The 19,164-nt window shown below is 38.7% G+C and overlaps 1 protein-coding gene across 3 annotated transcripts in view; it reads left to right on the forward strand.

The window, feature by feature from the left end:
- Positions 1-271: 271 nt before the first annotated feature.
- STK39 (serine/threonine kinase 39) overlaps positions 272-19,164 on the forward strand; it is a 333,400-nt gene continuing 314,507 nt past the window's right edge. Inside the window, exon 1 of one of the 3 annotated variants that reach the window (XR_007952014.1) lies at positions 272-1,112. Coding sequence is in view for 2 of the 3 variants with exons in the window: in XM_051986226.1 (XP_051842186.1) it covers positions 923-1,112 (190 nt within the window). In the remaining variant the exon portion in view is untranslated. The remainder of the gene's footprint in view (positions 1,113-19,164) is intronic. The other 2 variants (XM_051986226.1, XM_051986228.1) reach the window with 2 other exon arrangements.

Below are 19,164 nucleotides of genomic sequence, written 5' to 3' on the forward strand. Positions count from 1 at the left end.
CCGAGGGTTCGAAACCACCTCCTGTCCAGAAATCAGGATGGGGCCCGGCTAGTGTCCGTATCACCCCCACCCTTTCAGCTCCCCTCAGCATCGGAAGGAAAGGGGTGGGTGAGATCTCGAAGGTATTAAAACTAAACAAATAAACCAAAAAAGAAAAAGATAAAGAAAATCCTTGGCGCTGCTGCTGTTCAGTAAATGGAAACTTCTTTCTACTCAGCTTCCCTTCTGGCCCCCCCCCCCCCCCCCCCCCCCTCCAAGGCCGAGCTACCTAGCCTAGCAAGTCTCCCAGCTAATGCAAATGACCTAGCAGCCCTCCCTCTCTTCGCTCTTCGGGGGCAAGAGCGGGTGGTGCTGCCAGACCAGCGGCAGCAGCCTCCGCAGCCAGCCGCAGCGGGAGCGGGTAGTGCCACCGCCTCCTCCTCCTCATTTTTCCTTCATCTCCTCCCTTCTCTTCCTCGTCCTCCTCCCCCATCCATCTCCCATTCCTCCTTCTTCCTCTCCCATTCCTCCCCCCCTCCCTATCTTCCCCTCCCTCTCCCCTCCTCCCTTTCCTCCTCCCTCATCTCCTCCCTCTTCTTCATTCTTCCCCTCCCTCTCTTCTTCTCTTCTCTTCTCCCTCCCTCCTCCCCGCGGTGTGTTCAGCCTCTCAGCTCAGCTCGGCTCGGCTCCCCTCCCCTGGTGGCTGGCCCAGGCAGGCAGTAGGCAGTAGGCAGTAGGCAGGCAGTAGGCAGGCAGCAGGCGGCAGGCGGCAGGCAGCGGGCGGGCGTCAGGCAGGGGAGGGAGGGAGTGCGCGAGCCCGGGTGAAAGGTGTCGGCCGGGAAGGAAGGGAAGTTAGGAGTAGCAAGAAGGTCGTTGGCTGCTCGGGGCGCCTCTTCCCTCCCCCCCACCCCAACCCCCCACCCCCTTTTTCTCCAGCAGCATCATGGCGGAGCCCGGCGACTCTCCCGTACACGTCCAGCCCCAGCAAGCAGCCCCGGTGGCTACGGCGACAGCCGCGGCCACGGCAGCCCCGGTTCCGGCGGCGGCGGCGGCGGCTGCCGGGGCGGCCTCGGCGGCCCAGGCCGTGGGCTGGCCCATCTGCAGGGACGCGTATGAGCTGCAGGAGGTGATCGGTCAGTGCTGCTACCGGGCTCACCCGATCCCGGGGCCGGGAGGGAGGCTGGGTGGATGGGTGGGGTGAGTGCCGGGGAGGGAAGGGATGCATGCATGCATGCACGCCCCGAGGACTGGGAGGACAAGGACTAGGAGGAAGGGGTTGCGGGGAGCCGGCTTTCGCGGCCTACCGGCTTTTCCCCCCCGCATCCCCTGGGAGCCTCTTGGTGCAGAAGGCCGGTCTGTGGGAGCGCTTGAGCGCGGCGGATGTGACTCGCACTGCAGACAAGCCGCAGAGTGCAAACTTTTATCTCCCGAGTCCGTGGCAGCCGGGGAGGAGTGAAGAGGGGACTGGTTTCCTCCTCTTCCTCCAGGTCCTCTAGGAAAGCGAGAAGCCCCTTCCAGATGTTCGAGGTGGAGTGGGTGTGTAAAGGGGGGGGGTCGCATGCATACAGCTGTTTCTGCAGCTGCTCCTTTTTGGCTCCCCTCCATTGGCGTACGCTTTGGGGACTCGTAACTCTTTGCGGCTGTCTGCCCTCCCCTCCCTCCAGGGCCTTTTAACCTTACTATATGAGTTTTGGTTTATCTCTGGGGTCTGGGCAGAGTGAGGAGGGGACTGGGAGAAAGGAACCCTTACTTGGAGATTTGATTTGTATTTTTCTGTGTGGTTGGGACGGTGGGTGGTGGGATTGGGTGGGGTGAGGTGAAGATGCTTCTTCTCTGAATATGACGCCGGCCGGTCACTCTCTTCCTCCCGTTTTTTTTTTTTTTTTTTTTTCTTTTTCTCCTTTCTTCTCTGTCTGTCTCTGTCTCTCTCATCCCCTTTCCCTGCTACCTCTGCCAAGCGCGCTTGCCCATGCTGGGCATTGCGCCTTCCCCAGGATGGGGGCGCGGTGCCCGTGCCCTTGCGCTCTGATGCTGCTGCCCTCGCTTGCTGGTCCAGCGCTGGGTTGCTGGCTTGCGAGCCGTGAAACCTTAGTCCACCCGCCTGCGATCGTCTCCCGGCCTCCGGGGGGTGGGGATGTCTCGGAGTCGGCTCGCCAACTCAGCTGTAGCTTGCATTTTTAAAAACCTGAGAAAGTTCTTCGCTGAGGCCGGATGTGATGTCTCTCGGGTCTTTAATGAGAAGGGCTAGGTTAATTTTTGCTCGGGCTGGTGGTATCCATCCTTGAGTAGGGCTGGTTCGCTGACAGTCAGAAACCCAAGAAGGGGGAAACCTAGGTGACCTGAGATGCGCTCTACCTCCTGCTTTCCGCATCTTCTCTCCCCACCCAGGTTTGTGGCCATATTCATATCAGTGGACATGAGAGTTTTTAAACAGGGTGATGGAAAAGTGTTTCAGAATTTTTCTATTCACATTTTTTTTTATGACCCTTACTTTTGTCTAATATCCCTTTTCTTTTACAGGTTTGTTCCAACTTTGGGAACTTTATCATCTTCTATGTAAATGTACAATATTTAGGATTTGAGGAAGTGGGTACCTTACAGAGCCAGGATAGAGGAGAGAAGGAAATACTTGATGGAGCTTACATGCAGTCTTGTGCAGTAGTTAAAGACAGATATGTTTCTTGGGGATACAGATTCTGAGGGGGACAGGGAGAGGTGCTTCTGGTATGGAAACTCCATCAATGCAGGTCAACAACTTCTGGGTCCTGAGAAGCTAAATGTCTCAAATGTTTTTTTTCAAAGGCGTGATTAAAACACAGGTCTTATTCTTAAAGAGAATGCTTTATTCATTCTACCACATTATGTAAAAAAAGACTCACAAAGTCGAGATGTATCCGTAAATTTTGATATATTGCTTCTGTCCGTTTCTCTCTTTATATTTATGTCCTCTTTTCATAAATGGTGGGTATGAGAAAGGAAGCTGTAGAAATGATTTCCAAACTTTTGAAACTCAAGAAAAAGTCTTTAAAGTCTTATGCTTATTAGAAGTTTGGAACAGATACCTGCTAAGGATTCATCTTTCTCCCTCAAGCTTACCGTGTGAATGATTTTAAAAAAACACCAAAAAACTAGTTGGTAGTATTATTCATATTAGTATTAGTATAAATACTATTAATATTATACTATTATTTGGAAGTCCAGGAGTTTGGACATTTTTTAGTTGGGTCCTATTGTTTTTAATAGTGTTCATGATGTGATATTTCTTTGAAATAATTTGTACAAAAAAGAAATTGATAGATTTAGGCATATTTCATTTACAGCCCATATATTTTAAAAATGAATGCTTATTTGAATTGATCTTTTGTGAACCATTAGAAAATTTTTTGCCCCTTTTATCAAAATAATTAAAATTAAAGTGAAATTTGTAATAATGTTATTGATTAGTTGATTAATTAAAAATTACCCCATTTTCTTGAGAAAGTTTAGGACAGAAGCTTGTTTAATATCTTGACCTGACTGTTCAACCTCACTCATTGCCCTATTTTGTTAATGTTGCAAATTTTTTTATTCTTTTTTATTGAGTATACTTGATGAAAAGACAAACTATAATGTGGCAGCTATGTCATGGCAAATTAAATAGGTGGATTTAGGTTTTGCAGGGGAGTAATTAATATTTATAGGGTATCAGTGTAAACTCATTTCTACCAAGCTTAAAGAATAAGTGCTTTTTTAGCTAATCATTGCACATTAAAATTGCACAGTGAACCTTTTTCAATGGGAATTCTAGTTTTAAAGTCTTTTTGCTCTGGAACCACCATATAGCAGGTGTCATATGATATCACTCCAACAGTATAAACTGTGACCAGCAGGAGGCCTAGAAATTCCTCTTTGGATAGGAGAGACAAGTAATTGTGTTTTAACTTTCCAGTGTGGCTCAGAATACTTTTTTCTCTTGTTCCTTCTCTGCAGAGGTTTGAATTTCAGGTTTAGAAGAGAAGAGTTTTAAACAACCCAAGTTAAGTGGTGGTTTGCTTTTTTTTTTTTTTTTTAAATCCTATCAAAATAGATTAGGTTAGTCTGAAAATAAAGTTTTCTCCTTTTAGTTGTTGAAAGTTAGTGAGAAAATGGTTCTATCACTTTAGAAGTTGTTGCAGGCTAAAACTACCTGACGTAAATTGAGGGATTATGCTTGGGAGAGGCTAAAAATCTTCTTTAGTTGTCAGTATCTTAATCATAGCATATTTTAAATATTTCTTTAACTTGGCATTTCTAATACAAATATAAGTAGGTGAAGGAAATTTCCATTTCTTTCATACTCTTCCTTTACCTTCATTTGTTTTCATAAATATTTAAAAAAAGCTGCTTTTATAAAACAATTAGTCTTTATTATAATTTAATCAGCTTTGATTTGAAAAACAAAGAATAATAGGGAATCACAAAAACTTTGAGTAATACCTGTGTGCCTCCTGTTGGCATCCTGTGAATCCTGTCTCTTTACAATTGGTCTCTTGTATTCCGGATTTTCAGTAAAATAAATGCGTATTGAATTGAGAAATCACAGGAATGTGATTTCCTGAAATAGAGTATTAGATTATTGCTCCTTGCAATGCATGTCATTTTTATCTTCATTGCTTCCAAATATTTTCTTGAGTTAGATCATTTTTCAGGTTTACCTTTCTGCTTGCATATTTTCTTTCCCCCTATTTTATTTTCTAATTTAAATTTACTTATAGTATTTATCAGTCTTTCTAACTGAATTTTTATCTTAACTTTTTTTTTTAATCTAATTTTTTTTAAGCCAGGAAAAATATATACTGAAAAAACTTTCACAGGTATAGTTGATATTACAGTGGGGAAAAAGCCTGTGGTTAATGGGAAAATTAAACCACAGATAAATTCTTTTCCTACTTTCTGCATTTGATATATGTACTGATTTGCCTCTTAGCTTTCATTTTCCTCTGTGGCTATTTTCTATCACTGTTAAATTTTTGATAGTATTTGAAATAGGAACTAGACTGTACTCTGGAATTTGGCCTAATCTTGTTTATTTGTTGGATGCTATACAAAGCTTTAGAATTGCAGAATCTCAGAGCTGGAAGATATTTCTGAGGGTATCAGAGACATGTCTACCACTTTAATTGTGGATACTTGTGTCCTTTAATGCAGCCTAAGATTGCATTTGCTTTTTTTTTTTTTTTTTTGGTTGCCCTTAGTACATGCTCATTGATTGATTGGCTTTCCCTATCACATTGTTAATATTTTGAGCATGTGGTCCACAAAACTCCCTAAATCTTTACCAGATCAGCTGTCACCTAGCTAACTCTTCCTTACCATGTACTTGTGAAGTTGTTGAGTCTATTCCTCCACAAAAAGAGGTATTGGATAAATGACTTTTGAGGATCTTTCTACCTCAGATTCTACGATACTTTGAAAATGTATAAATTTTTATTTCCTTTCAATACATAATTTATCCAATATTCTTTCCATGTTCTTTTTACTGCTTTATGTTGAAGGAAACCATATTTATTTGAAGGAACATTTGTACCACTATGTTTTAGTACAAATTTAGCTTTGGTTTTGTTTTCACTTATAAAAGTCATTTTGAGAAACCTTTAAATCTGAACTTTAGGTAAGTAGGTCCAGGGACTTGGGTTGGAGGTCCTTGAGATCTTTTCAGTGAGATCAAGACTATTTCATAACTATCATTTTAATTTCTAGTAAAGTAAATATTGAAGATAAGTCACCTATATAAACTTGCTTTAAAAGCTCTCTGACGGGTCCTTAGTAATTTTTATAAGTATAAAATATTTGGGATCCTGAGATCAAAAAGTTTGAGAATCACTGCTTTAAAGCAGTATTGGCACTTCTTTTTCAATACATGACTTAGTTTGGTATGAAGATGCTTTTTAAAAATTGTTACTCTTATTATTGACAATGATATAATAATAATAGTAAGAGCTAACATTTTTATAATGCTTTAAAGTTGGTAAAGCGCTTTACATCTATTATGCAATTTGATTTTCACACCAACCGAGTGAGGTAAGTGCTGTTAGATTTATTTTTATAATGTGGCAAGGTCTTTTGGAAATACTTGGTTGGCAGCCTTCAAACCTAAATGGGTTTGCTTTCTCTTTGAAATGTTCCTCACAATAGTGATTCCTTGTGCCATATAGTGCAATAAACCAAGGCCCTGAGAGTTTTAAGTGAATTATCCAAAGAAATAAGTGCCAAACCTGGAATTTGAACCCACATCTCACCCCCCACATTTCCTTTCTGTTGCATTTATTAGAGATCCTTGAAGTTTTAGGCAGGCTAACTAGAAATCTTAGTTTGCATTTTAGTTCTGACACTTTGAGGATCCTATTCTCTAAGTGAGTATATATTTGCAATATTCTCATAGGATTACTAAGAAAGCTCTTTGTAATCCTTAATGTGCTGTAAAAATGTTGTGGCACTGTCATACTGTCCAGAGAGAATTATAAGAGGCTTGCCTCTAGTTGGGAAAAAAAAAAAGTCATTACCAGAGAGACTATCCATCAGGCAGTGATTTTTTTTCCCCCCCCAGCCTTGGTTATTCACAAAAGCCATCAGCAGAGCCAGAAAAGGTTTATGGTGTGCACTGATGGACCCTTTACACATACTGATGAAAGGAGAGATCATTGAAATATTGTTATTAAGAACGGTGATTTGCTGACTTTAGATTCTTAATGATTTTTGGGACAGGATTTGTGGTAAGGAAATAGATTGACTTCCAATCAAGAAAGAGTGAAGTGAGGAGAGAGATTGCTTGCTATAATTTCCTTCTCTGCTAGCATCAGAATGGAGAGTGAGGGAATCTAGAAGTTGCTCAGTGCTGGCCCTTCATAGAATGCAAATTCTGGGCAGATCACTCAACTTCAGTTAGCCTCAATTTCCTTCTCTGTAATAGAGATATTAATAGCTAACATAAGAATATGTGCAAATGTATTTGCAAATTTTGAAAAACTACATAAATATTAGTTATTATACTCTGTAGTACAGAACTGGGTGACAATTGAGAAAAATCATATGAGCTCTAAGAAACCTTTAGAAACCGTCTAGTCCAAATTCCACATTTTATAGATGATGAAACCAAGGCCTTGAGAGTTTTAAGTGAATTGTCCAAAGAAGTAAATGGAAAACCTGAAATTTGAACCCACATCCTACCCTTCACATTCTCTTTCTGTTGCATTTGCTTGGAAAGATCCACGGAGTGTTGGACAGTTTGGCCTGTTGCTTGCATTGTCACTTGCCTGTTCCACAAATTTTGCAGAGGCTGCTGTAGAGAGGAGTGAACATCCTTCTAAAAAAGGATGCAGCCAGCCATCTGCTGGGACTGCAGTTTTCTTCTACCTCTGAGTTCACTCTGTGCAGGTTGCCATGTTGGCAAGAGGAACAGCTAACTGTTAAGGCCAGGGAAATTTGCTTTTAGGTAAAGTCATCATGCAAACCAGAAGGGCCCCTTTCCCTTGAAGGGGGAAACATTGCTTGAATTAAAAAAAAATTTCCCTGCTGGGGTTTTGCAGACCTGTATTGTTTAATGATCGTGCTTATTTAGGGCTTTTTAGCCAATCAGCTCAAAGAGCTTTGCAGAAATTAGCTCATTAATCCCCACACAGCAAGGGTAAGCAATTCTAGTGATTTCTGCCTTCCTGGTCCTTTAGATAGGTGATCGGAGGTGGGGCCTGAAGAATTTTTTCCTCTTAAATGAGGGCATTGAAGTGATTGACTTTGAGTTCTTTTCCAGCTCCAATATTCAGTGTCATGCGAATCCATGAAGGGAATTTTCTGAAGTCAAAGCAAGCAGAGGTATAGTTAAGAAAGGATGAAACACACACTTAAAGAATTTTTTTCTTTGAATCTCTGCAGTCAAGATCAGAACATCCTGTTTTCGCTCCTAATTTTTTCTTTACTAGTTACTTTTGCAAGTTTTTTTGGGAGTGGGGTGGGGAGTGAGGGTAAGGTTGTGGAAGTCTAGGTGGTTGCAGGAGGCAGGACTATGTTACTTAATCCTGGTTTTTTTTTTTTTTTTTTTTTTTTTCTCCTAAACACACTTCTTGAGCTATATTTAGAAGTAAGAATGGGAGAGAAATTGGGTTATAGGAAAGATAAAGAACAGAATCTGTGGGGAAGTGGGTTTCAGAAGTAGCTTTGGTGGTAGGAATTCTTGGTTAAAAATATGAAGTATTGAGGAAAATATTGGCTTGCTGTTTGCTATGCCACAGATTTGGCTCTCTTTTTATTCATCAAAAATCATCTTTGTTTAGGCATAGCATTAGGATAGTTTTTAATAAAAATGATTTTCAGGATTTCTCTTTATAAATAAGATCTTTGATATCGGGGAAGTGTGGGACAGGTCATTATACTTTGTTAAAGAAGTATCACAGGCTTTGTGTAATTGTGGAATTTTGAAAAATTGGAAGTCTGTGAAAGTGTAGACCAGCTAGGTTTTTATTTCTAGATTTGATTGACTTATTTTCTTAGACAATATGGGGCCATTTAAAATTTTTGAGCAAAGAAATGACATTCTCAGCAAGCATTTCTTGTGTCCTAGATGCCATTTTGATAGAGAAAATGAAAATCACAGAGAGCAGTTGTGAGGCTTGTTAGCTTCAGCCAATAACAAATAAATGGGGAACTTTGATATTATTAGGAAAATGGGTGCTAGAAAAAAATAAATGGACTGGTCACATTGTGAGGATAAGGTTTAACAAGGGATGATACCTGAGTGATCTCATGGTATCTTCAATGTCAGATGATAATAAGGAAGGCTTCCAGCACTTTGTGTTGACTTCTGGGAGGCTATGAACAAGAAGCATATGAGATTGGCAGACTTGGCTGAGCTTTAATTTTTATTACTGAGGGGAATATCTAAGTTAAAATGATCCTGGGTCTTATCAAAAATGTAGTGGAACGCTACAAACAAAAAATAAAAATAGCTCCTACTCTCCAAGGAGTTTCCATTCTTTTCTTTTAGAGGACCTTACATCTTTTGGAATCAGAGTTATACACTAAGAATACTTATCTAGCAGTATTGTTTATCTTAGATTGGAGAAGGGAAAGATGAGTGAAAGAGAGAGAAGATGAGAAGAGATTCGTCTGTGGTATGGTCATTGGACTTGAAAAAGAGATTTGGAATGTATTGGAGAGTTGTAGATGGAATTCATTTTCAGGTGGTGAGTTTTACTAGATGGCTAGGGAGGTCCCTGCCAAGTCTGCAGTTCTTTGATTAAGTTCCAATTTAGTATCTTGTAGCCCTAGGTGAGGATACTGGAATATATTACAAGTTTTTTCTCACTAGCCATCTGCTGAGTTGAGATTATACTAAAACCTATTATTTCAGGAAGATTTTTGAGTATTAAAAAACTAATAGAAATAAAATCTTAAAAGTTTTCTTCACATTGTGGGATTATATAAACAATAATTTGGGATGCTTGATCTTCAGAAGGCTTGGAAGCCCTGGTAGATGTTAGATCTTTGATACTTCTAATAGAAGAGAACAGTAAATGAAAAAAATAGAGAAGAGTGGGCCTTTGAGTCAGAAAGACAAGTCCTCTCTTTTAGGACTTCTCTTGTGACCCTCTTAGATTAATAAAATTCACAAAATTGTTGCCAATTAGCATTGGTAGAAAAGATTTCCTCTTCAGGAACTCCCTAAACTAATAAAACCAGAGAGCTGACCAAAAAAACCCTCAAGCAAACCAAAAGAAAACTATCTTTTTTTTTTTTTTTTTTTACCAGATTAATGCCTAGTGGAAAAGATTTTGCACTCTAAGGACTACCTTTCCATCTGCTGTGCAGCCAGAGTTTGTCTCCTTTAATTAGAATTCGAGACCCTTGAGAGCAGTGATCGTCTTGCTTTTCTGTTTTGTGTCTAGTGCTTAGCACAATGCTTGTTCTTAATCTTTTTTAATTTCATCCGTTAGTTATTTTTAATATATTGTTTCCAGATGAAACATTAATATTTATGGCCATTATGTGGCCAATATTTGGTCTTTGGAAAAAGACTATTGGGGTTAAGTAATATATCAATATTAAAAATAATTTGTCTGAAAAATTAAGATGACAGAGTGGTATTGATTAATTTTGCCATATAAGTGCCAGGACTTTATTGGAATTATTTTGGAGGCTAAGGCCATTGGAATATTCTATTATGTCTTAGGATTCTTAGTTGAGATTGACATATTAGAAGAAGCAAGAATATCCCTGAGTTGATTTCTTAAAAAGTTACTATTAAAGTATTGATGGAGACACATTCTGGTTGTTTTTTCTCTTATAAGACCAAAACTTGAAAAGGATGATTAACCCTGAAAGGAGAGGTGGCTGCCCTAACATGGATTCTGGATGTGTCTTGTTAACTTGTACTGAGTATCTCTGGCCCTTGTTGCTTGAGTAATTTCTTTCAGTTATAATTGGTTTAAATTCTATCCTTTTTTAATAAAATCTGGGGAAACTGAACCCTGAGAAATAATTTATGATGGTCAAATAAATGCTAATGTAGAATTTTACAATACAAAGTGAGCTTTAGGGGTCTTTGCTAAATCATTGTTAGATTTTAAGCTTCTTGGGGGCCAGAACTGTCCCACTTCTTTTTGTGTTCTCTGAACTTAGAACAATTTGTTGTTGTTTGTCAGTTAATTGATTGTTTGAAAGATTATTAAGGCCCCTTTAAGTCCTGGGAAGCTGTGCTTTGTCCCTAAGATTATGCTGCTTATCCCAGAATTAGGACTAAAACATAAATCTCTTGATTCCTAGCCTTGTGTTCTTTCTGTTTTGTCAAACTTTCTATCTATTAGTGGAAAGGAAGAGCAATAAAGCTAGCAGGTGATATATGGTCCACTGACCTCAATGAATTTTATAATTACTGTTTTAGTAGAATCAATGTGTGTGTCTGCCTAGGGATAACAATTCCCATACAGGTGTAATAAATAACACTATTTATATAGCACTTTTCTCAAGAAATATTAACAATATTTTGAAATTTTTTTTTAACCTTTTGCAGTAACCATTTGGAGAAAGCTGACCATCGACAAGAATTGACTTTCTCTACTCAGTAAAATTGAGTGGGAAAATGAAACATGAGTAGTAGATTTCTCTTCCGGCCACCTCAGCAGACTGCACAGCTGGCCATTTGCCAGGATCAAGGCCTGTGTGCTTAGGTATTCTTGAGTTTGTTCACAAAACTATCTTTACCTCTCACCTTTATCAGCTCAACCCTCCCACAATAGTACTTAAATTATGTCACTTAGAGCAGAGGTATCAATCACACAAGCCTGCCAGACCCACTACACTCCTGAATGCCAGAACCAGATTAAAATTTTCTTGGTAACAGTCCTGAAATCTTGAAGACTATGGGTCCTATCACACATCTGAATAAAAACAGGGTTATCCTTAAAGAATTTCTAAAATAGCTATAGATTTTGTCTCATGATTAGTTAATATTGATGCCTCCAAATGTTGTAACATTGCCTTTCTCTTGCGTTACTTAGAATAGCTAGTTTTAATTCTTTTTCCCTAATGTATTTGAGGATTGACATTGATGCTGATTTTAGGATTTTAGAAGTCTCTGCAAGTAAGCAGAAACAACATAAAAGTAGGCAGAAACTCCCATAGATCTTTCAGTATGGTCTGCATTGGGAATCTAGTCAATTCAGATTTTAAGAGGAACACTGAATACCTATGTGTATTGAAAATGGACACTGTTGATGACATGAGGAGATTGTTTTGAAGTGTGTTTTTTTTTTTTAAATCTCCCTAGTTGAGCTCTTACATCTCTGGAAATTTTTTACAAAAAAATTTTGTTTTGGTAAATGCTTGTGATTTTCATGAAGAACATAACCCTATGCTCTCCTTCCACATTCCCAAACAAAAATCAGTAGCAATGTTCTAAAAATTTAGGAAAACATTACCTTTTCTTGAAAGGATCATGGCAGAGCCCTACAGGGACTGATAAGGCTTGTGAAATGTAAGGACTCACTGTCCCTGTGGTAGGAAAAACTCAGAGTTCTGGGATCTCTGCTCCATAGGAAATGGATATCCTGGGGGACCAGAGTCATTTCAATTTTTATCCCATCCTTTAACCCTGACAAGGAGGGTCTGGCTTGGCAGCATTTTTAGTGGGGGAAAAATCATGAAAAAACAGTTGCTTCTCTAGGGAAGGTTTTAATTACTGTCAGAGGCAGTCATAGCAGTGTTTGAAATTTCTGAAAAATTGAACTTTAATTCTTGCCCTTTCCAATAGTCACTGCTTCAAAGCAGAGATAGAAATGTGTATACATATTTATATATGTGTGTGTGTGTGTATACACATATATATATGTGTGTATATATATATATATATTACACATGTATGTATATTTTTCTTTTTAAAATGTAATTTTCATTATGTAGTCTTTCCCACAAGCATCAGGGGACTAAGGAGATAACTCCCTTTGGGGAGTGAGTTCACAGTTGCAGCTTTTTAAGATTTGGGATAAAAGATTATAGAATCTTTGTGGCATGAAATTTAGGGTCAGTAAGCGATAATTCAGAGAGGACAAAGACTATTATAGGAGGAAGCTGGTGAGGAGAGCTGGAACCAGGGGTCAGAAGGAATGGCATTGAACTCAGAGTTTTGAGAAAGGATACATTTAAAAGGTGCAAAAGCCCCTGGGTCATTGGACCCCAAACCAGTTATGTGTGGGCTCATTCAAAGTGTATCTCTATTTGTTTATGTTTAGAAGACGAAAAAAGGCTCTTCTGAGGGCTATATCCTCTCCAACTCTTGACTAACACAATTTGGTCTTTTTGAGCATTGAAAATTGTGAATTCTATATGGATTACAGAATTAATTGCTGAAGGGGGCCTCAGAGCATCTACTTCAACTTTCCCTATTTCCTCTCCTGAATATTCAAAGGAAGAATATAAGAATCCAGAATTTTAGGTTTGGAAAAAACCTCAAAAGTGATGCTATCATCCAATTCATATTATCATTGAAAATCTCTTAACAATGCAAAAAGAGATTGACTCTGGGGAGTTACAAGTTGTTTAGTTGTTTCAGTTGTATCTGATTTTTTTGTAATCCCATTTGGGGTGTTCTTGGCAGAGATACTGGAGTAGTTTGCCATTTCCAGTTCATTTCCAGTTCATTTTACAGATGAGGAAACTGAGGCAGATAGGATTGAGTGACTTGTTCAGGGTCACACAACCAGTAAGTGGATTTGAACTTAGATCTTCCTGACTCTAGGCCTGGGACTCTTGAGTTACCCACCTATTTGCTTGGGTTAATTAAGATCTTACTTTTAATGTTTATTATCTGTGGGTGAAGTTAGGAACCTCCCTGGGTCTACAGTTCTTATCAATGAAATGAGGAGGTTGGACTAGATGGCTTTTCCATTCTCTGCCGGAGCAGAGTCTATAGTCCTATGAGCTCACTATCTCTGGAGGTAGTCCATTATATTTTTGGAAACATCTCATTATTAGGTTAGATGGAAGTCTTATGTTCTGTAGAAGACTCTCCCATAGATCCTGATGAACGCAGGTGAATTTTCCTTATACATGATAATCCTTTGAGGATTGTTTATAGACTTGAAGGATTTGGTTTTTTATCGGAGACTGGTACAAATGACATTCCCTTTGGTTTAGTAGATGGTTTTTGATAGTTGCTGTGACCCAACATTTCATGACCTTGTGACCAGTCTGGTAAGGAGTCTGCAACTTAGCCGGGTTAGTCCTTGCATGACACTCTGTCCTCCCTGTTGTGTGCTCAGAACCTTTGCAGCACAGTTGGCTACCCAGAATTAACTTACACTCTTAGAGAATGCTAAGGATCAAATTTAAGGGACTCTTTTAGAAATTTAATTTATATAGAGAGAGGAAAAATGAAAATGGCTGCTCTACAAGAAGAAAGTTTTGGTGGAGGAGCTAGTGTACGGAGAGAGAGATTAAATTAATTTTGTTTGGAGTCATTCAGGAACAATCTGTACTCTCTTTTCTCTGTGTTCTTAATATGAATGGTGGTGTTCCAGGGAAGGCAGCTATGTAATCCTCCCCTCCACACCCTCTACTTGCCTCCCCCATTGGCTGTTTTATATTTTTGGAGTCCTAATTGTAGTGTCTGACCTTAAACCAGTGTCATTATTTGGGGGGAAAAAGATATAATGCTTTAACATTCTTAATTATTCAGGAGTTTGGGAGAGATAGAGGGAGAAGAGGACAAATAAAGAGTGAAATACATTTTCCTCTTGGTAGAATCAACCAACCAATGCCATTGGTATTTATTAAGCACTTTCTTTATTCCAGGCACTTGGATAACATGTGACTTCCCTCTTCCCCCCAAAAGGCAAAAATTATCTACTTCTAACTGGTTTATTTTTTAATGGAGGAGACAAAGATATGCATAAATGAATAGCTGAAAGATAAATTAGCTTTGGGGGAAAGGCATTAGCATCTGGGGAATGAGTTGGGAGGGGTCTCTCAAAGACTTCCTGGAGGAAGTGGCCTCTGACCCTCAGAGATTCTAAGAGGGAAAGGATAGGGACAAGGCCAAATAAAGAAGGTCTGAGATGGGAGATTGACCACTGGGGAGAAGATGGGGGAAATGACTTCCGGCTGCTGCAGAGGCTCTTGTTGGATATGGTGGCAGTTGGTTTTGTGTGACTTTCTGTGACACAGGAAAAGTGTGTGTGCATGTGTATGTGTGTTTGTGTATGTGTGTGTGAGAAAAAGAGAGAATCTGATGTTAAAAAAAAGACATTACTGAACCAGGATAGAGGGATGTTTTGAATCATCTCTTTAAGTTCTGTGATTTCTTTATTAAGATTTAATTTTTTTCTGTCATTTAAAGATGTAGATAAACTTTTTCAGGGGCAGTTAGGTAATGGTAAAGCAGATAGAGTGTAGGGTCTGGAGTTTAAATCTAACTTCAGATACTTGCAAGTTACTTAATCCTGTTTGCCTCAATTACCTCATCTGAAAAATGAGCTGGAGAAGGAAATGGCAAACCACTCCACTATGTTTGCCAGGAGGAGCCCCAAATGGGGTCACGAAGATACAGGTACTACTGAATGACTGAATACCACCACCTTATCAACTTTGTCAGAGCTACATAGAAATCAGGTGGTGGTAGAAGCATTAAACATTCAGTTTTGTCTTTTATTGATTATTGAGAAATGGAATGTTTTCTGCTTGTTGGAACTCCCGTTTTTGTTTTTTGAAAAATTGGGGCATCTTATAGGTAAGAAGATAGAAAACTCAGCTACAATAACTTTTAAAAAAAAATTAGTGGTGTTTCTGAGATTCTTAGGTTAATTTGCAAGGCCCCTTGAAAATAGCTAGTTTAGTATGATGTAGATAGTGTATGTATTTGACTAAACATTAGTGTTAAATATTTAGCAGGATGGTTGATTTTCACGTGATAAAGGTGACAGTGTTACAAATGAATATTTTTCTGCTAATTGTTTTTATGACATTAAAAAGGTAATTACAAAAAGTGAAAATTATTTTCATGTATAGTAGAACAAAAGCTTAATAATATCCATAGAAGAGAGGAGTTTATAATACCAGTGACAGACACTTTATGAACTGTGATTATAAAAGTTTTTTTGTTGAACAAATAATACCAAAGCTTCTGTGTCAAGTGAGCTCTCCCAAGTTTTTGAGAAGTCACTTTGGAAAAGGACCTTTCCATCAAGAATGCTTTTGGTTAAAACATTTTTAAGCTCCATTTTTGGAGTTGCCCTTACAACTTATTGCATACTTTTGAATTTCCCCAGTGGTGGCAAATATTTGACTGTTGGTGGTGGCAGGGTTTGGAAATAGGCAAAAATCATTTGAGGGTAATGAATAAACCCTAATTTATTGTTTTTGTTTTAATATATATACACAATACATTTGACTATTATTATTATTATTAGATAGATGCATTTTCAGTTTCATCAAGTTTTGTCTTATTATAAAAGGAGCAAGTGATTTTCTTGTGTAGACTATGAATTGGATTTTAATTCAGTCCCCTTGCTCCCACCCTGCTGTCTCTCCTCACCAAAACTTCAAACAATATTGAGGAGTATATGTGAAATTGCTGTATTACCTCTCAAGATATTAACTATGTAGATGGAGAATAAATCAGTGTATTTGTTAGGGAGAAAAAATCAAAATTTTAGGTATATGCAATAGATGTTAGATCAGAACCATAAGCAGGCTGTTTATTATTTGACTGTGAAGATGATAATTCTGTATTATGATATAAATTTGAAACTCAAAACTTTTAAAAAAATAAATGAGATGAGAAGAGATTGTCAGTTGCAATTCCTTAATAACATGTCTAGAACTGAAATGACCATTTTTCTTCCCAACTGTCACATTTTTCAAATTCTCTTTGTCAATAGGATGACTCGTCTTCCTGTCAACTGTATTCGTGGTCATCTTTGATGCCTTCTCCCTTTTCCCAAACATCTAACCAGTTGTCAAGTTCTTTCACAAGTGCCAGTGTTATCCAGGGCCTCCTCATTATCTCATGTTTGATTGGTGCAGAAGCTTCTTTGCTGTTCTCCCAGTGCCCTAGTGCTACTGCCATATTAGCTTTTCTCATGTGTAGGTCTGGTCATGCTAACCCATTTAAAACCTTCCGTAGCTTCCCATTACCTGCTGAATAAAATCCAAATAAATGGCTTCGTATTTTCAAGGCTTTCCAGCTTCTTAGCTTTTATTTTGTGAAATATGGTGCCCAGAACTGAACAGAATTATTCAGACCAGGCCAGAATACAGAGGGATTGTCACTTCTATTTTTGGAAGCTACGCCTCTGTACAGTCTAGATCCTACTAGCTTTCTTGGCTATCACACTGTTAGCTCATATGGAGCATCCAATTCATCAAAAGCCTCAGATATTTTTTAGCTTAGCTGTTCTAGTCATATTTCCCCGACTTGTATTCATGAAACTTATTGTTTGAACGCTTTTTGTGCTACAAAATAGATATTCATTTTTATCAAATGAACTTCTGTGTCACAAGAACAATAGCCAAAATCAAAATAAAAAGAAGTGACTGGGAAAAATCTGTTTTTAAAGGTCTGACATCCAGATTTTCTAAAGAAATGATGCAAACTTGCATACTCTGTTTCCAATGGATAAGTAAACAACAATAAAAATAAGCTAGATGAAGATGTATTCCACACCTCCTGTGTTGCCTGGGTGAGAGGGGTTAGAGAGGCTGACTTCAGAGTCAGGAAAACCTGGGCTTGGGTCCTGCCTCTTGCCCCACAGGCTCTGTGACTTTCAGTAAATCACTTAATCTCTCAGTATCCCAGGCAGTTCACTTAAGACTTTAAGTTGCAGATAAAGTGCTGATCCCCATTGGTAGATGATGTTTTCTCACTAGGATACCAATGAGATCATTCTTCTTATCTCCTCCCAAAAGTAGCCTGGTTCTAGGAGTGTAGTAACTAAAATAAAACTCACATTTAAGAATGTTTTCTATTTTACTGGGGGATTCTAGTATGTACAAAAATAAGTAAATGCAAAGTAGTTTCTGGAGAGTGGGATAAGATTATAAAAAGCCAGATATATTTTAGGTTTGGGGGACATTTTGTGAATGGGCAGCTATGTGGCACAGGGGAGTGTTGGGTCTGGAGTCAGGGAGACCTGAGTTCAAATTCTGTGACATGTAATAGGTATGTGACTCTGGCCAAGTCACTTAACCATTTTCCACATCTGTTAAATGAGCTGGAGAATGGAAAATGATTCCATTATCTTTGCCAAGAAAGCCCCAAATGGGATCAGGAAAAGTCAGACGTGATTGAAAATGACTTAACAGCAACATGGTGTATGTGCCAAACTGGGAGATTGTGTGTAGGGTTTGGTAGGTTGTAGGGTGTTGTTCAGCCCTCCAGCTACATCAGACTCTACAGGACCTCATAGACCATGGGGCTTTCTTGGTGGTTTGCTGTTTCCTTCTTCAGTACATTAAAACAAACAGGTGAAGGAGCTTGTCTAGGGTCACGTGGCTAGTAAATGTCTGAAGCGTATTTGAACTCCTGTCTCCTGACTGTCCAGGTTCAGCACTCTATCCCCTGAGCCAGCTAGTTGCTTCTTGGATTGTAGGATAGTAACGTGAAATAAGGCTACAAGTTACCTGGAACCAGTCTGTGGACTCTGGCCCCTCCTAGAAGCAATTGGGAGCCACACAAAGTTTTTGGGTAGGACTGTGAGATGTGGTCATATCTAATTCTTGGGAACATTGTTTTCATATGTTATCCTTTTATGGTGTATGGGTTAAAAAGGGGAGAGAGTGAGGAGGTCGATTAAGAGGCTATTTGAGTAATTCAGAACCTAAGCTAGTTTGGTGGTCATGTGAGTACAGAGAATAGAATGCATGGAGAAATGTTGACTAGGTAGAATTGAAAGTAATGAGATATTTTACGAAGAGTAAAAGTCAAATTGTAAATACTTGTTAGAAAAACTAAAAAAAAATGTAAATTAAAGTAGCCTTATTCCTAATTCATTAAATTGAAAAATAATTAAAAGGGGCAAAATTTTTAATGATGGCTTTGGGGAAATAGGTGCTTTATTACATGGCTGGAGGAGTTATAAATTGGTGCAATCTTTTTGTACATCAATATATAAACTCCATATCTTTTGACCTAACTCTAATTTCAATGAATGCACCCTAAAGTTTTAATAATAAAAAAAAATTATCTCTTAGAAAACATTCCATAGCTACCTTATTTGTTTTTAAATTCACTTTTACTTAATTTTTACCTCCCTTCTACTTATACCTCTCTTTTGCTTCCTGTTGAGAAAAGAAGATAATCAAATCCTGTTATAAACACGTATCATCAAATACTACAAATTCTCACAGTGCCTATGTTAAAAAAAAGACAGAACAAAAAAGTATGCCTTGGTCTACACTAGAGTTCATCATGAACATATTTGACCATTGAATCCTCTAGAATTGTGGTTGATCATTGTTTATAAAACTATTATATAAATTTTTCTTCTGCCCATTTCACTTTGTGTCAGTGCATGGAAGTCTTCCCAGGTTTGTCAGAAACCATCCCTTTCATCATTTCTCATTTTAGTGTCTTCATTTTTAATGTGAAATATTGGAAAACAATTTTTTAGCATTTGGCAATGGGTCAAAGGATCAAAGATCTCTGTCGCAGGAAGGGGCCATAGAAGTTATCTAGGTCATTTT

Source organism: Antechinus flavipes, chromosome 3 (genome assembly GCF_016432865.1).
Source record: "Antechinus flavipes isolate AdamAnt ecotype Samford, QLD, Australia chromosome 3, AdamAnt_v2, whole genome shotgun sequence".
Lineage (NCBI taxonomy): Eukaryota > Metazoa > Chordata > Mammalia > Dasyuromorphia > Dasyuridae > Antechinus > Antechinus flavipes.